This window comes from Peromyscus eremicus, chromosome 17 (assembly GCF_949786415.1).
Source record: "Peromyscus eremicus chromosome 17, PerEre_H2_v1, whole genome shotgun sequence".
Lineage (NCBI taxonomy): Eukaryota > Metazoa > Chordata > Mammalia > Rodentia > Cricetidae > Peromyscus > Peromyscus eremicus.
In genome coordinates, this window is record NC_081433.1 from 58,770,787 (window position 1) to 58,782,665 (window position 11,879).

Sequence of the window (11,879 nt, forward strand, 5' to 3'; positions counted from 1 at the left end):
GGGCAGAGATAGAGGCATAAGTTGGGGACATCCTGGGCTACATGATGTAAAACTAATGATTTCTGTAAGCATTGTTATGGAGACATGCCCCCTGCCTGAGGCTTCCTGGGCAATGTTTGGGACCTGTGTGCAGGAGGCACACTGTGATCCTCTCCACTGTGCATAGGTCCTCACTTTAGCTCGCCTTGGTGGAGTCTGAGTGATGTTGCACAGACACTAGGCAGTGTGTGTTGTCTGGGAATCCCCTGAGCCACAGAAGATAAAAAATCCAGGCCAGTTCCAGGCCAGGAGTCCAGTTCTGGCCACACGGACAGTCAGTTACCCCCTAGTCCTAGAAAGGTGGCAGGCAGTTCAAAACCAGCAAGCCCCAGGTGTCTTCCAACAGGAGGGGCCACATGTGTGGGGTTTTGTAGGAAAAGTAGCTCAGGTGGGGATGGAACACAAGGCCTTGGGCATGCTAAGCATAGGTCTGGTGCTCAATCCACCCTGAAGTTGGGCCCCTAACTCTCCGGTACTTTTTTTTTCCCGAGACAAGGTTTTTCTATGTAGCTCTGGCTGTCCTGGAACTCACTTTGTAGAGCAGGCTGGTTTCAAACTCACAGAGATCCTCCTGCCTCTGCCCCTGCTGGGATCAAAGGCGTCACCACCACTGCTGGGCTACTTTCATCACCACAGGCCAATGCAGTTAAATTCACGTTTCAAAGCCTGTACCACCTTCTTTGTGGCAATGTTAGGAAAAGTGATTATGTTACTTAAGAGAAGAAATTGAACTCAAATTGACCCCAATATAAAAGGTAGGTTGAGGGCTGGAGAGATGGCTCAGAGGTTAAGAGCACTGACTGCTCTTCCAGAGGTCCTGAGTTCAATTCCCAGCAACCACATGGTGGCTCACAGCCACCTGTAATGAGATCTGGCGCCCTCTCCTGACCTGTAGTCATACATGCTGTATACATCATAAATAAATAAATCTTAAAAAAAAAAAAAAAGGTAGGTTGAAGCCAGGTGTGGTGGCACACGCCTTTAATCAGGAGGCAGAGGCAGGTAGATCTCTTGAGTTTGAGGCCAGCCTGGGCTACAGAGTGAGTTCCTGGACAGCCAGGGCTACACAGAGAAACCCTGTCTCAAGAAACAAAAAAATAAAAAGGTAGCTTGATCCCTGAAAACACCTGAGCGTTTCAGGCGTGACTTGATCCAGCGAGTGCAAAAATGTCTTGGGAAAGCTTCTACCAGGGGCTTATTTCTCCACAGGAGGCATGGCTTCCACTCCCCTGGGGCCTGCTGAGTACAGGTTAGACCCTGGGGTTATTTCCCCAGCATGGCAGAAGAAAAGGTAGACTGAGCAAGTAGGGGAATATCTTTATTATTGGCCATGATTTCATCATCTCAGAGTGCCCATCATGGGCCATGTATCCAGGGTCCCTCCCGGCCCACAGTACCCCTGCCCAGCTGCAGTGGCCCTTCCAGATACCAGCCCCATACCTATCACAGCAGGGTCACCAGCACACTGGCTCCAGACCCTCAGCCCCACTCTGACCAGGGCCTGCCAGGAGGACAAGGCTGAGGCCTGGGAGAGCAAATTCTTTTTGGTTTCAAGATTAATTAAAAAACAAAACAGACAAACATTTCACAGTCTTTTAAAAAAGAATCAGTCTTAGGAGAAAAGCTGGGGCCCTGATCCCAAGGCCCCTGCAAGGTCCCAGCATCCTTGTGTCCTGGAAGGTGTCCATCACTAGCCCGAGCCATAGGGCCAGTTGAAGGTGCTCCCTGATAGTAGCATGTCTCGGATGAGCGTCTCGATCGGTGTCTTGCCAACCAGGCGCATGAAGAAAAGCTGGGAGATGAGGGATGCTGGCACAGCACGCAAGGCCGGCAGCCGCAGCAGCAGGCGTCCAAAGCGCTGGGGCTGCGACGGGTACTGGGCACGCACATACTCGGTGAGGGCCACCTGTGCCTTCTCCTGCAGGCTCTCCACATGGGCTGGGTCAGAAAGGCCACAAGCATCTGCAGGGAGAAGAGACAAGTCACGTCTGCGGAAGCAGGACGAGAGGCCTACAGGAGGGGTAGGGATGCCACTGGAGGATGCAGAGGTGGGACCCAGGGCACGAATGAGAATATCTCAGCCAGTGTCCACCACAGACAAGCTGTGTAGAACCGAGGGAACAGGCTCAGCGAGCTTCGCCCAAGTGCAGAACCCTCTGAGCCACCCCATGGATGGGAGTTACTAAGAGCCGGTCTGTCCCGCCCTAAAGGCAGGGCACTACGGAGCTGCCTTTGTGGGAGGGGCCTCCAAGCCACGCCTCTAACTCCTCCCTCTAAGCCACGCCCACTTGAAGAGCCGGGCCAGGGCATCCCTTTTAAAGTTTTTTCAGGCGGAGAATTAGTATCTGGCTCTGTAGTCCTGGAACTCACCAGTCTCTTGCCGCAGCTCACCCAAAGGCTGAGATGACGGGCCAGCACTACACCACCAAGCATTCTGACTAGGTCCTGGGGACCAGTTACAGGTTCCATCTCGGGATCTCTAAAGAGCACTGCCTACACGACCCTCTGCCCCTCCCGATCATGGCAATGGCACGCCATCGGAGTGAGTGGCCCTTGAGGTGGGGCCTAGGGCAGAGCCTAACTCCTGCCTGCCCGGGCAAGAACGGTCATTATCTGTGTCCTCCAACCAAGGGGGCGTGTCCCCAGAACAGATGCCGGAGCCCAGGGGGCAGTCCGGGGTGTGGCCTGGGGTCTGGCTGCGCTATAGCTTCCAGAACGTTTCAGAGTCCAGTAGCGTACTGTCTGGGTAAGCTGGGGCCGAGACGGGGCCAAACCAGGGGTAGGGCCCGCAGCATGGCCTGGAGCTGTGCAAGAGACTTGGGGTGAGGCCTGTGGCAGTGCTAGGCCAAGGAGGGGCTGGGCAGATGCAGGGATGTCACCTGTCAAAAGGGTGTGACTGAGGCAGTGGCCTCTCAGCCTGGCCGGGGGCTGGCCCAGGTTGGTTAGGGTTACCCGAGAGGCAAGAGCATGTCCTGGGGCTTCTAGTGTGTGCGGCCTGCCCTCAGGGCGGAGGCCGGGATCAGTGTGGGGACAGTATCCAGGCTAGGGGCGTGGCCAGCTTGAGGGCGTGGCTTTGGGCTGGGACGTGGCTTGTCGGTGGGAATGGGCTGCTCAGACGCGGCCTATCTGGGGCCTGACTGCTCAGAGGCGCCCGAGGAGCAAGGAGCCTGTGGGCGTGGCCTGTCAGAGGGGTCAGCTGTGGGCGTGGCCTGGGTGGGGCGTGGCCTGGCCGGGACGTGAGCAGGCGGGGCGGGCTCACCAGGCGTGAAGAGCGCGATGGCCTTGAGGCAGCCGTACTCGGCGGCGTCCACCTGCAGGCGGCCCAGCTTGTCCACCTGCTCCTGGAAGGCGCGCACCTGGTCCATGAAGGCCACTGCGCGCTCGGCAGCCATGGGCGCGGCGTGCAGCCCCGCGGCGGCCAGAAGCGGCGCCGTGTGCAGCGGTAGCGCCGCCTGCGCCGCGTTCAGCACGAACAACTCGCTCCAGCTGAGCCGCAGCAGCGCCACCTGGTCGGCGGCCGGTAGCTCGGGGAAGAAGGGCGCGTGGCGGGCCCACTCGACCGTGCTGAACAGCAGGCGCGCCGCCAGCTCGCACACGTTGTCGATGCCCAGCACGGCGCCGCCGCCGCCGAAGCGCCCGGCCGCGGGGTAGGGCTCGGCGCGCAGCAGTTGCGCGATCAGCTCGGACACCGGCGGCCCCGCGAACGGCTCGACGCCCGCCGCGCCCGGGGGACTGCAGGCCGCGGGACCCGGGAGCGCGTGCGGGATTCGGCCGCGCTGCACGGCTGCGGAGACAGGGCGGCGTCAGGCGTCGGTGCGGGAGGGCCACCCCTACCCCGTGTGGCAGCCCATCCCCAGGATCTCCACCCGCCGGACACCCTCCTCCTGCACCGTGGAGGCCACATCGGTCAATCACCGGGGACTGGATCTGTTCCTGGCTTCTCCCACCACTCACAACTCCCCTGTGGGACCACATCGCCATAGTGGCATGGTTGTGGTCCCCAAGGGCAGTGGCTGCCATTGTTACCTTTGCCCATGGTGGTGCATACTAGTCATCCCAGCCCTGGAGTATGGAGGCAGGAAGGTCAGGAGTTCAAGGCCAGCCTCAGTACAAAATAATTTTGAGGCCAGCCTGGGATACACGTGACCCTGTTTCAAAAATCACTGAAAAGAGAATCAAATGCTTATCTGAGTCCTCATCACGGACGGGGTGGAAAGGAAACTGAGGCATGGAGGAGCACAGGTATTTTAGCACGGAGAAGGCAGCCTGGGCATGGAGCCAGGAGGCTGCTAACGAGTGTGCTTTAATGAGCCGACACCTGTCTCACTGGTGGGTGAACTCCAGGTCAATCCAGCTGGAGCCAGAGCCAGGGACGCAGGGAGCACAGGAAGGGACCCAGCACAGATATCAGAGGCATGGGGAGTCTCCCGGCCTCCTGTCGAATAGCTGTAGCTGGACAAGATCCCCAGTTCTCCCTCGGTTCTTGGGAGCCCCTTTCGCTCACAAAATGCAGACCCACCCTCACTACTGCTCCCTCATCTAGCCCTCCAGGTCCTTTGCCCAGAATGTTCCAAGCCTCAAAATCCCACGCCTCCCCTGCCCTTGTCTTCTTCCTCCAGTCTAGACTGCTGGAGTTCAAATCCCAGCACCCATCTGTTCTCTGCGCCTCGGTGTCCTCAAATGTCAAATGCAGCAGATGACCACTAAGCTACGTGTATGAGAATCTACATGACTTTGCTTCTAACAGTGCCTGTCAGGGGTGAAGGGCTGGGTGGTAAACCCAGCCAAGAGCCATTTACTGAACACCTACTGTGTGTGCCAGACCCTGGAGATATACAGGTGAAGGGTGTCAGTTTCAGAGCAAGGTAGACATAAGCCTGTGACCCCGAAGAACTAACTCTAAGACAAGAGGGAGGGGCCAGGCCCACATTTGGAAGGAACAGCTGTGCAAAGTCCCCGAGGCAGGAAGGCACTGGGAGCAGGAGTCCTGGTTGCAGGCTGGAGATCACAGGCTCTGATTAGAGACCTGTCAGGACTTTCCATCTAACAGACAAGTTAGGACAGAACTCCAGGTTGGGCAAGGGGCAGGAGCCACCTTCAAACTTAGAGGGGCCGAAGGGAGCCATCGATAAGGCTGATGATGTTTTTCGTTGTGTGTGGATGTCATTTTTTTCTAATCAAGTTTTGCTATGACTTCAAACTGGAGATCCTCCTGCCTCAGCCTCGTAAGTACTGGGATGACAAGCCTGGGCCACTATGCCTGACTCTCCAATCTAAAGCAGACCTTAAGCAGTGGCCGTACTCAGATCCTCAGAAGCCCCCGCAAGAAAGTGACCAATGTCAAAGCAAGCAACAGGTGGCATGCTACCCTGGCCTGCTCCAGAGCCTCCCTCCCCACCAGCCCAGGCTCCCAACCCTCAGGGCTCTGTGTGGCTGCCCCTGGGGGACCTGACAGAATCTGAGGCCCAGGTGTCCAGTGTGTCTGTCCACCCAGGTCCCCTGGGCAGGGACAGGCAGTTGGGCCTCCCTAACGCAGCCTTTGCTGTAATCTGAGTCCTACCTTCAGTAAACATACAGAGAGTAAACAAATTAAAAAATAAAAATAAAAATCCTAGTTGGGAGAGGGAGGAGGAGGTCACTAGGGAAAGAGCCCAGCTGTGGCCACACTCCACGGCTACTCACCCTCCTTGCGCATGCCCACCCGGAAGCACTTCTTGAGGCGGCAGTACTGACACTGGTTCCGGTGGTGCTGGTCAATCTGACAGTCTCGGTTAGACCTGGAGACAGAGGCCAGGGTTCCCAGTGACACCCACATCCTCCGTGCCTGTGAACCCTTGAGAAACACCAGTTGGGGCTCCCTAGACTGTGATGGTAGCCCCAAAGGCATGGTGTAGGAATCGGATTGCATGGGTGTTGAAGTCTGTCTGAATAAAAGTTCCCCAAGAGCACAGAAGTGGAGAAGCCTTTTCTGGCAGAGGACAAGGTGAAACAGATTTGAAACTCAAAAGGATGGAGAATGAATCCTTTTCATTTTACTTGGTCACCATCAGGCCAAGAGGCAGCTGTAATGGAGTCATAGCACTCTGTGGCCCCAGCATTACAGCCTGTGATAAGAATGACTGAATGACAGGCTGGAGAGATAGCTCAATGGTTAAGAACACTGACTGCTCTTCCACAGGACCAGGGTTCAATTCCCAGCACCCACATGGCAGCTCACAACGGTCTGTAACTCTAAGATCTGACACTCACACACCGACATGCATGCAGGCAAAACACCAATGCACATAAAATAAAAATAAATCACTTTAAAAAAAGAATGAATAACAAAGCTTTTTCTCCTCTGAAAACTTCACCCCCCAGTTTCTCTCCATAAGCCCAGGATTCTTCCTCTGGTCAGCCCTTGGAGAATGCCTTGCCATGCCCAATCTGGGAGCATCCAGACATAGAGTAGAAATTCGAGGAAGAAATCAAGCCCAGATCTGGGCACTGGCTTCTCACCCAGCCTGATCCTGTACCAGACACCCACTGATGCGCTATACAGGGACACCGAGCAGAGGGGTACTGGGGGGCTCCAGGGACAGCCTCCAGCCCCAGCTGGGGTGCTCTGGCCAGGGTTAGGAAAGCCCATACCTTGTGGCTTCTAAAGGCCCCAGGAAGGGGCCCAGCTGGGGCAGAGAGAACTCAGGCACAACCAGAACAAAGCCAGCAGCCAGGCGGGTGGTGGAGGATCAGGGCAGCCAGGCGGAACTGGCCAGGCCCTGGGTGGGTGAGCAGGTCTGCTCAGGGAAGGCCTTCTGTCTTGCCTTTCCAACTGCATGATTGGGACAGATTAAAACCCACAAAACACAGTAAGTTCTTCCAGCTACCGCACCTAAAGTGTATATGCTTTTCCCAAAGGCATGGCCTAGTTCCAATTGCTGTCCTGGCTTTGTATCTTTGTTGTTTGGGATGGGGGCGGGGAGGAGCACTGTCCCCTCACGATGCTGTCCAGGCTGCCCTCAGACTTCTGGGCTCAAGCCATCCTCCTGCTCCAGCCTCTCGAGTGTAACACATACTGGCCAACTTCCCAACTGGATCTGCGCAGACCCTGATCATACAACCGTCAGGCTCCCTGATGCGCTCAGCCCAGAATGTCGCGCCCACTTGCTGGCTGGGCCTGGGTGGGCTCACCTGACAGTGCCACCCACTAAACCCTCATCTGGGGTTTCCTCTTCTGCCTGCCAGGGCTTTGAGGCCATTTCCTGATGGCCGCCTCCAAATAGCTGCTGACCCACTCAGGTTCAGAGAGGGACACTGGCCACACAAGGTCACCCAAGGTAGGTAGGTCCTAAGGAGCCCAGAGAGCAGGTGGGACCCGAACCTGCCCCACCCCCCTCTGTTCTCTCCAAAGACCCAGCCAAAGCCAGCAACTCCTTCCAGACACAAGAATGAGGCCAAAGTCTGGTGGCCCAGTTACAGCTGGAGGAGGAGAGCAAAGCAGGTCCCCACTAAGTCCGCTCGAGCACGGTGGCAGCCCCCAACGGACCGGCCATCAGCCAATAACCTCTGGGGGAACGAGAAAACAAAAACAAACAAAACCCAACTCCACATTCCACTAACTCCTCATCCCACCAACTGCACATCCCAGCGCCCACAGCTGCACTTGCTAAGCCCATGGGGCCAAGACCCTTACGTTGACCCGGGGCAGCCTACAACTTCTCTGGGGTCAGCTCTGAGTACCTGGGAAACAGGGCTGTCTGCCCTGGTCTAAGGCCCTGCAGGATCCTGGGGGTGCAGAGCCCAGCTTCTGCATGTCTAGACAGAAAGTGGTCAGCAACCCCTGGCCTGAGCACCCAACCTCTTCTCCAGGGGACTTTCTGTCCCCGGCGGCTGCCAGTAAGCAAGGCCACGCCCTGCTGGGCCCCGAAAAGGGGTCGGCATCTCCCACGGGTCTCTCGCTCCTAGAGCGGCCCCAAAGTTTAAAGGATCGTCTAGGAGCCCCAAGGCTGCACCAGCCCCGGAGTGGGGGGTGCGGTCAATTCCGGTGGCCTTGCTGGCCCTCCGGCGGCGGCTTCCGGTGACCCAGAGCCCATGGGGTGCCCCTCAGATGGACAGGCCCAGGTCCCCATGTTCAGCAGCCCCCCGCCGCGGGCGAGGGCAGCCATCCCCAGCCACCCGGGCGTCCCTCCAGCTGCCCGTGCCGGGGCGACTTTGGAAGTGATATTTGACCCAAGGGCGCGCCGGATCGATCCGCGCGGCCGCAGACAATGGCCCCTGGACGCCGCCAGCCCCGCGATGCGACTTGCACGTCTGATTCCCGCGGGGCATCACGCGTGACGGGTCTCCACGAGAAAGGGAGCTCTGGGGGCTGGAAAGGGGGTCCCCACTCCTGACATCACCCACGAGCCCTCCCCGCGCGGCAGAATCAGCTCTCCAGAGCAGAAGGAGAGGAGCAAAGACCACCTGCGGGGGTGGGGGGGTGACCTGCACGCATGCATCGCCAACTGTATACCCGATCACAGCCGAAGCCGTGCCCGTGGCCTGGGCGGGGATACGGGTGCGGGGAAGGTCAGCGCCAGGCCCAAGGTGACCGAGCAGGTCCGGGCCGGCCCGGTGGCCGCGCGTGGGGCTCACCGGCAGGTGTAGCTCAGGTTGCGGCGGATGCTGCGCTTGAAGAAACTCTTGCAGCCCTCGCAGGTGAACACGCCGTAGTGCTTGCCGCTGGACTTGTCCCCGCACACCACGCAGTCCACCTGCAGCCCGGGGCGCTCCTCGTCGCCCGGCTCCGCGTCGCTGGCCACCCCGGGAGGCGACGCCGAGTCGTCCTCGGTCGCGCGTGGGTAGCTCCCGCCGGCCTTGTCCACGCCGTTCGTGTCGCCTCCGGGGCCGCCCCAGCCACTGGTCACCATGGCCATAGCCCCAGGGACGGCGGGGCCGGGGCGCCCCGGGGCGAGTCCGTCCCCTCCGGGCACGCCTGGCGACCCGAGGGGGACCCGGCTACCCCGCGCGCATGCAGCCCGTGCGCTCGGGGGGCTCGGGTCGCACCCCCCGAAAAAAGTTTTTCGGCAACTTCCTGCGGCCGGTCCGCGCGCCCGGCAGGAACTGGTCGGGCCGGTTCCAGGCCAACTTTCCCACGCGTGCCCGCGGCCGACGGGGGCGCGCTAGAGGCGCGGGTCTGGGGCGCCCGGGTCCCGTGGTCCGGAGTCCTGGGGACCCGGTGGGGACGCGCGGGCCATGGCCCGGCCCCGCCGCCCAGGCCAACTTAGTAGCTCGCCATCCGAGGGCGCGCGCGCGCCCCCGAGCCCGGGGGGAAACTTTGGCCGCAAGTTGAGCGGCGAGGGGGGAGGGGCGACGGGAGCGCGCGCCGGAGCCCGGGAGTCCCGGACGCCGCGCGCGGCCGGCCGCAGTCGCGGAGGTCCGGGCGATAGAGCCGAGTGGGGAGTGCGGCCCGCAGCCTCCGCCGGCTCCTCTCCCCGCCGAGCGCGCGCGCGGCCGGCCTGGGCCTGCGCCTGGGCCCGAGCCTCGGCCTCGCCCTGGCGCTCGCCGCCGGCCCCGCGCTGCGGCCGGCCTGACACCCGCGTTCCATCGGCGCCGGCGGGGGCGGGGCGGGGGCGCGCGGCGCGGCCGGGGGCGGGCGCTCGTTGCCCCGGCGACGGCCGCCCTTATAAGGGCATGGGGTAGCCGCGCGCCGCCCGGAGCCGTGGGCCGGCGAGAGGGCGGGGCGGGGCGCGCGGCTGACCCTCCCCCACGCGGCCGCGCAGCCTTAACCCCTGCGCGCCCTGCCCCGGGCCTGTGCGTGCTCCGCGCGGCTCTCCGCAGCCGCGCCCCCGGGGGACATCTGCACCCGGCACGCCCCCGCCGCACACGCGCGCGCTCCGCATTGCTCCGCACGGCTGCCAGCTGGAGCCGGCCACCCCCACCCACCCCCCACCCCCCACCCCCCACCCCCGATCCCCAAAGTCCCCGCGGCCGGTGCCGCCCCCGCCCCGCGCGCTCCGCTCCGGTGAACACCTGGTGCCCCGAGTCTGGGGGTGGGGGGAACGCGGCCTCACGAGGCCTGCTGGCCGCGCTGGGAGGTCAAGGGGTCCCCCTGCCCTTTCAGGCCTCGGGGCGGGGGAAGGCCGGGCGCCCGGCGCCCTCAGCGTGGCCTGAGGCGGCCGGAAGGCGTGCCAGCCCGTGGCTGTAGCCCCCGGTCCCCCTTCATTTCCTTTTCTTTCTCTGCTTCATAGAAAGGGCTTGGCTTGGTGACCGGCTGGGCCACAGATGTCTCCCCCGCTCCCAGGAGCCTCCCAGCTGCCGCCACGCCCCTGAGCCTCCCGGCCCCCCTCTCTAGACCCAAGTTCTACTGGAGCAAGCATTTATTAAGCTCCCTTTGTATGCAAGGCACCTCCGGGGCAAGCATTTATTAAGCTCCCTTCACGTTTGAGGCCTAGGTGGGGAGCTGAGGCCTGACTCCAGGTCTGTTAACGTTTAACTCATTAACTGGCTGACCTTTCACCCCTGAGTCACGGTTCTGCCCGCCAGGCCTGTTCTGCCTCCTGCACATGCCATGCCTGGGTCCAGTGTGGACACTAGGGCACGCGGCCGGGACTCCCTGTGCCCCCTAACATCTACTCTGCCCCGGAGAGCCTTGTGAAAATCACCCCACAAGATGAGACCACACATGGGGGTTGTGGGGGAGTTAAGGGAAGAGTGGGGTTCAGGTTTCTGCCAGCCAGGGGCACCCAACCCTGTGCCGCGGACCTGCCCAGAAGAGTCTGCCTGGATACCGTGTGAAGATCCAAATACAGAAAGCAGGAAGGACTAGGGTTAAGCTCAAGCAGGGACTTCCCAGGAATCTGATTAGAACAAGCTCTGCTTTAGTGGAAACAAAGCCTGGGTGGGCCCAGAAGATACAATAGTTTTGGGGTCAGAGTTGGTTATTTGGGGTGAGGGCAGGGGTCCTAGACTGGACTGTTCCAGAATCCTTGGTAGCAGTATCTCAGAGAAACAATTAAAACCGTGTAGAAAAAGAAGGCTCTGGAAGGGGGCACTGGGTCACAGAAGCCCAAATAAACGGATTTGGGGAGACTAGTTTAAGGGAGAGTCTGGGGTGGGAGAAGTGAGCACCACAGTACAGCCCCTGCCCCAGTCTCCCCACCACCCCCTCACTCTTGGGGCCCAACTGAGGGTGGGCAGGGTCTTGCCACGCCCCCATAACCCCTGCCCGTGGCCCCGAGGTGACATTTGACCTTGTGGCTGCCGAGGACCTGGGGACAAAGACACTGGTCCCATCTGCCGCTGGGACGTCCGTGGGAACAGCCAGACACTGTGTGAGCAGCCTGGGAACCGGCCCCCCACCCCGACAGGCGACCTTGGCTGACCACTAACGACCTGGTGGCCAAGGGCTCAAGTGTCCTAAGTGGGCAACGGTGCTTGCTGCCAAGCCTGAAGACCTGATTCGATTCTAGGGACCTGCGTGGTGGCACGAGACAACCAGAGACCGGTAGCGGGGGAGGGCAGAGAAAGGAGAAAGCTGTCCCCCCACCCCCACCCCACCCCACCCCAGCAAGGTGACCTGCCTCACAACCCACGGAGAGTGTGGGACAAACACGGGTCCCCAGCCCCAGTGACTGCCTCAGTCTTGGGCTCAAGCCTCCCTGGGGCACTGTGGCTGTCCCCTGAGGTCAGACAGCTGTTCGGCACACCTGCACAGGTGTGGCCGGCAGGGCCCACTTCCAGGATAATCCTTCTCTAGGGTTTCAGCCTGGAGGGGACTGCTGGACCCCATCCCAGCCTCCTTGGCGAGGGGTGTAGCCGGTTCACGGCCACTCAGTCAGCTGCTATTACATACACAAAACATTCCTCCTTCCCGAGAAGCC

The 11,879-nt window shown here is 60.8% G+C and overlaps 1 protein-coding gene across 1 annotated transcript; it reads right to left on the bottom strand.

The window, feature by feature from the left end:
- Window positions 1-1,340: 1,340 nt before the first annotated feature.
- On the bottom strand, window positions 1,341-9,282 carry Nr2f6 (nuclear receptor subfamily 2 group F member 6). The gene is made up of 4 exons (XM_059244791.1): window positions 8,653-9,282; window positions 5,722-5,816; window positions 3,299-3,823; window positions 1,341-2,001 (listed from the first exon to the last, which is right to left on the bottom strand). Exons 1-4 carry the CDS (start codon window positions 8,931-8,933, stop codon window positions 1,730-1,732), a joined length of 1,173 nt encoding a protein of 390 aa, XP_059100774.1. The 5' UTR covers window positions 8,934-9,282; the 3' UTR covers window positions 1,341-1,729.
- Window positions 9,283-11,879: the final 2,597 nt, after the last annotated feature.

Coding starts and splice junctions, on each gene's coding strand:
- Nr2f6 (XM_059244791.1), bottom strand. CDS start 8,933: ATGGCCATGGTGACCAGTGGCTGGGGCGGCCCCGGAGGCGACACGAAC. Junction 5,817..8,652: donor AACCTGAGCTACACCTGCCG/GTGAGCCCCACG, acceptor CTCTGTCTCCAG/GTCTAACCGAGACTGTCAGA. Junction 3,824..5,721: donor GGTGGGCATGCGCAAGGAGG/GTGAGTAGCCGT, acceptor CTGTCTCCGCAG/CCGTGCAGCGCGGCCGAATC.